This window comes from Poecilia latipinna, unplaced genomic scaffold (assembly GCF_001443285.1).
Source record: "Poecilia latipinna isolate Pla-1442-1.1 unplaced genomic scaffold, P_latipinna-1.0 Scaffold1403, whole genome shotgun sequence".
In the NCBI taxonomy this organism is placed as follows: domain Eukaryota; kingdom Metazoa; phylum Chordata; class Actinopteri; order Cyprinodontiformes; family Poeciliidae; genus Poecilia; species Poecilia latipinna.
The window spans coordinates 1-1,085 of NW_015114019.1; the positions used below are offsets into that span (position 1 = coordinate 1).

The window sequence follows — 1,085 nt, forward strand, 5'->3', positions numbered from 1 at the left end:
GTTCAGATTATCTGCTCACCTGATACACCCGCCGCGCTCTTCACCGCCACCAAGCAGGAGCAGATAAAGTTTCCTCAAGGATTTTTAATAATAGAGGTACTCAAATCATTCAAGGAATCACTACAGCCTTACTACTAGATTGTCAGGAGTGAAAAAACTTAAGTATAATAACTTCATGTACAAGCAAATGCTTAGATGAGGCACCATCACAAAGGATTTTGCTAATAATTTTCCTGTCAAAAGTATAAACCCACAACAATATGAAACAAAAACACAGAAATACATAATTACTGATTTTCCTACACATATACAAAACAAAAATTGAAACCAAAGAAAAACAGAAGTTAAACAACTGTGCTGAAACCCTGACAACTAATAATTGAACAATAAACTGAGATAATCTGGCTTTTTAAGTTTACAGAACTTTGCTGATTCCCAAACATAAACTCCAGCCAGTATCGGTTCAGTGAATCTGGTCTGGACTCTGTGGAGGAGAGTCATGGTTTCAGAGACGCTGTAGAAGGACAGAATACCTGCTGTGTGATCCAGGTACACTCCGACTCTGGAGGAAACTGGACCTGAGATGGAGGTCCAGATGCTGTTGTGACTAAACCCATAACTGTTTTGAGAACAATATAATGCCCAAGATTTATCATTATATCCAAAAACACATTCATTCCCATTTCCTTCTCTGCTGATACTCTTGTATGCGACTGATACATAAACCTTCCCTCTCCACTCCACCTCCCAGTAACAACGTCCAGTCAGACTCTCTCTACTCAGAACCTGATAATAACCAGTGAATCTGTCTGGATGACTAGAATAAAACTGATCCTGATCCATCCATGTCACCTTCCTGTTCCCCTCTGATAGTCCCAGCTCTGTGTTTGCTGTGTTTGGATCCAGAGTGATTTTACATGAATATCTTAAGAATCCAGCTCTGCTCTTTGGTTCTGGTTCTGGTTCTGACATTAGAACATCCACCTCAGTGACCTTCAGTGAGATGTTTGTCCATGAGTCTCTCAGGACGTCCTGTAGTTTGTCTCTGAGCTCTGACACAGCTGCTGTCACGTCCTCAAAGTGTC

General features: G+C 40.9%; 1 protein-coding gene across 1 annotated transcript; it reads right to left on the reverse strand.

Moving 5' to 3' along the window:
- Positions 1 to 392: 392 nt before the first annotated feature.
- LOC106962358 (tripartite motif-containing protein 16-like) lies at positions 393 to 1,080 on the reverse strand (the record flags this gene model as incomplete). The annotated part of the gene is made up of 1 exon (XM_015056740.1): positions 393 to 1,080. A coding segment is annotated over one exon (688 nt), but the record flags the coding sequence as incomplete, so codon positions are not given.
- Positions 1,081 to 1,085: the final 5 nt, after the last annotated feature.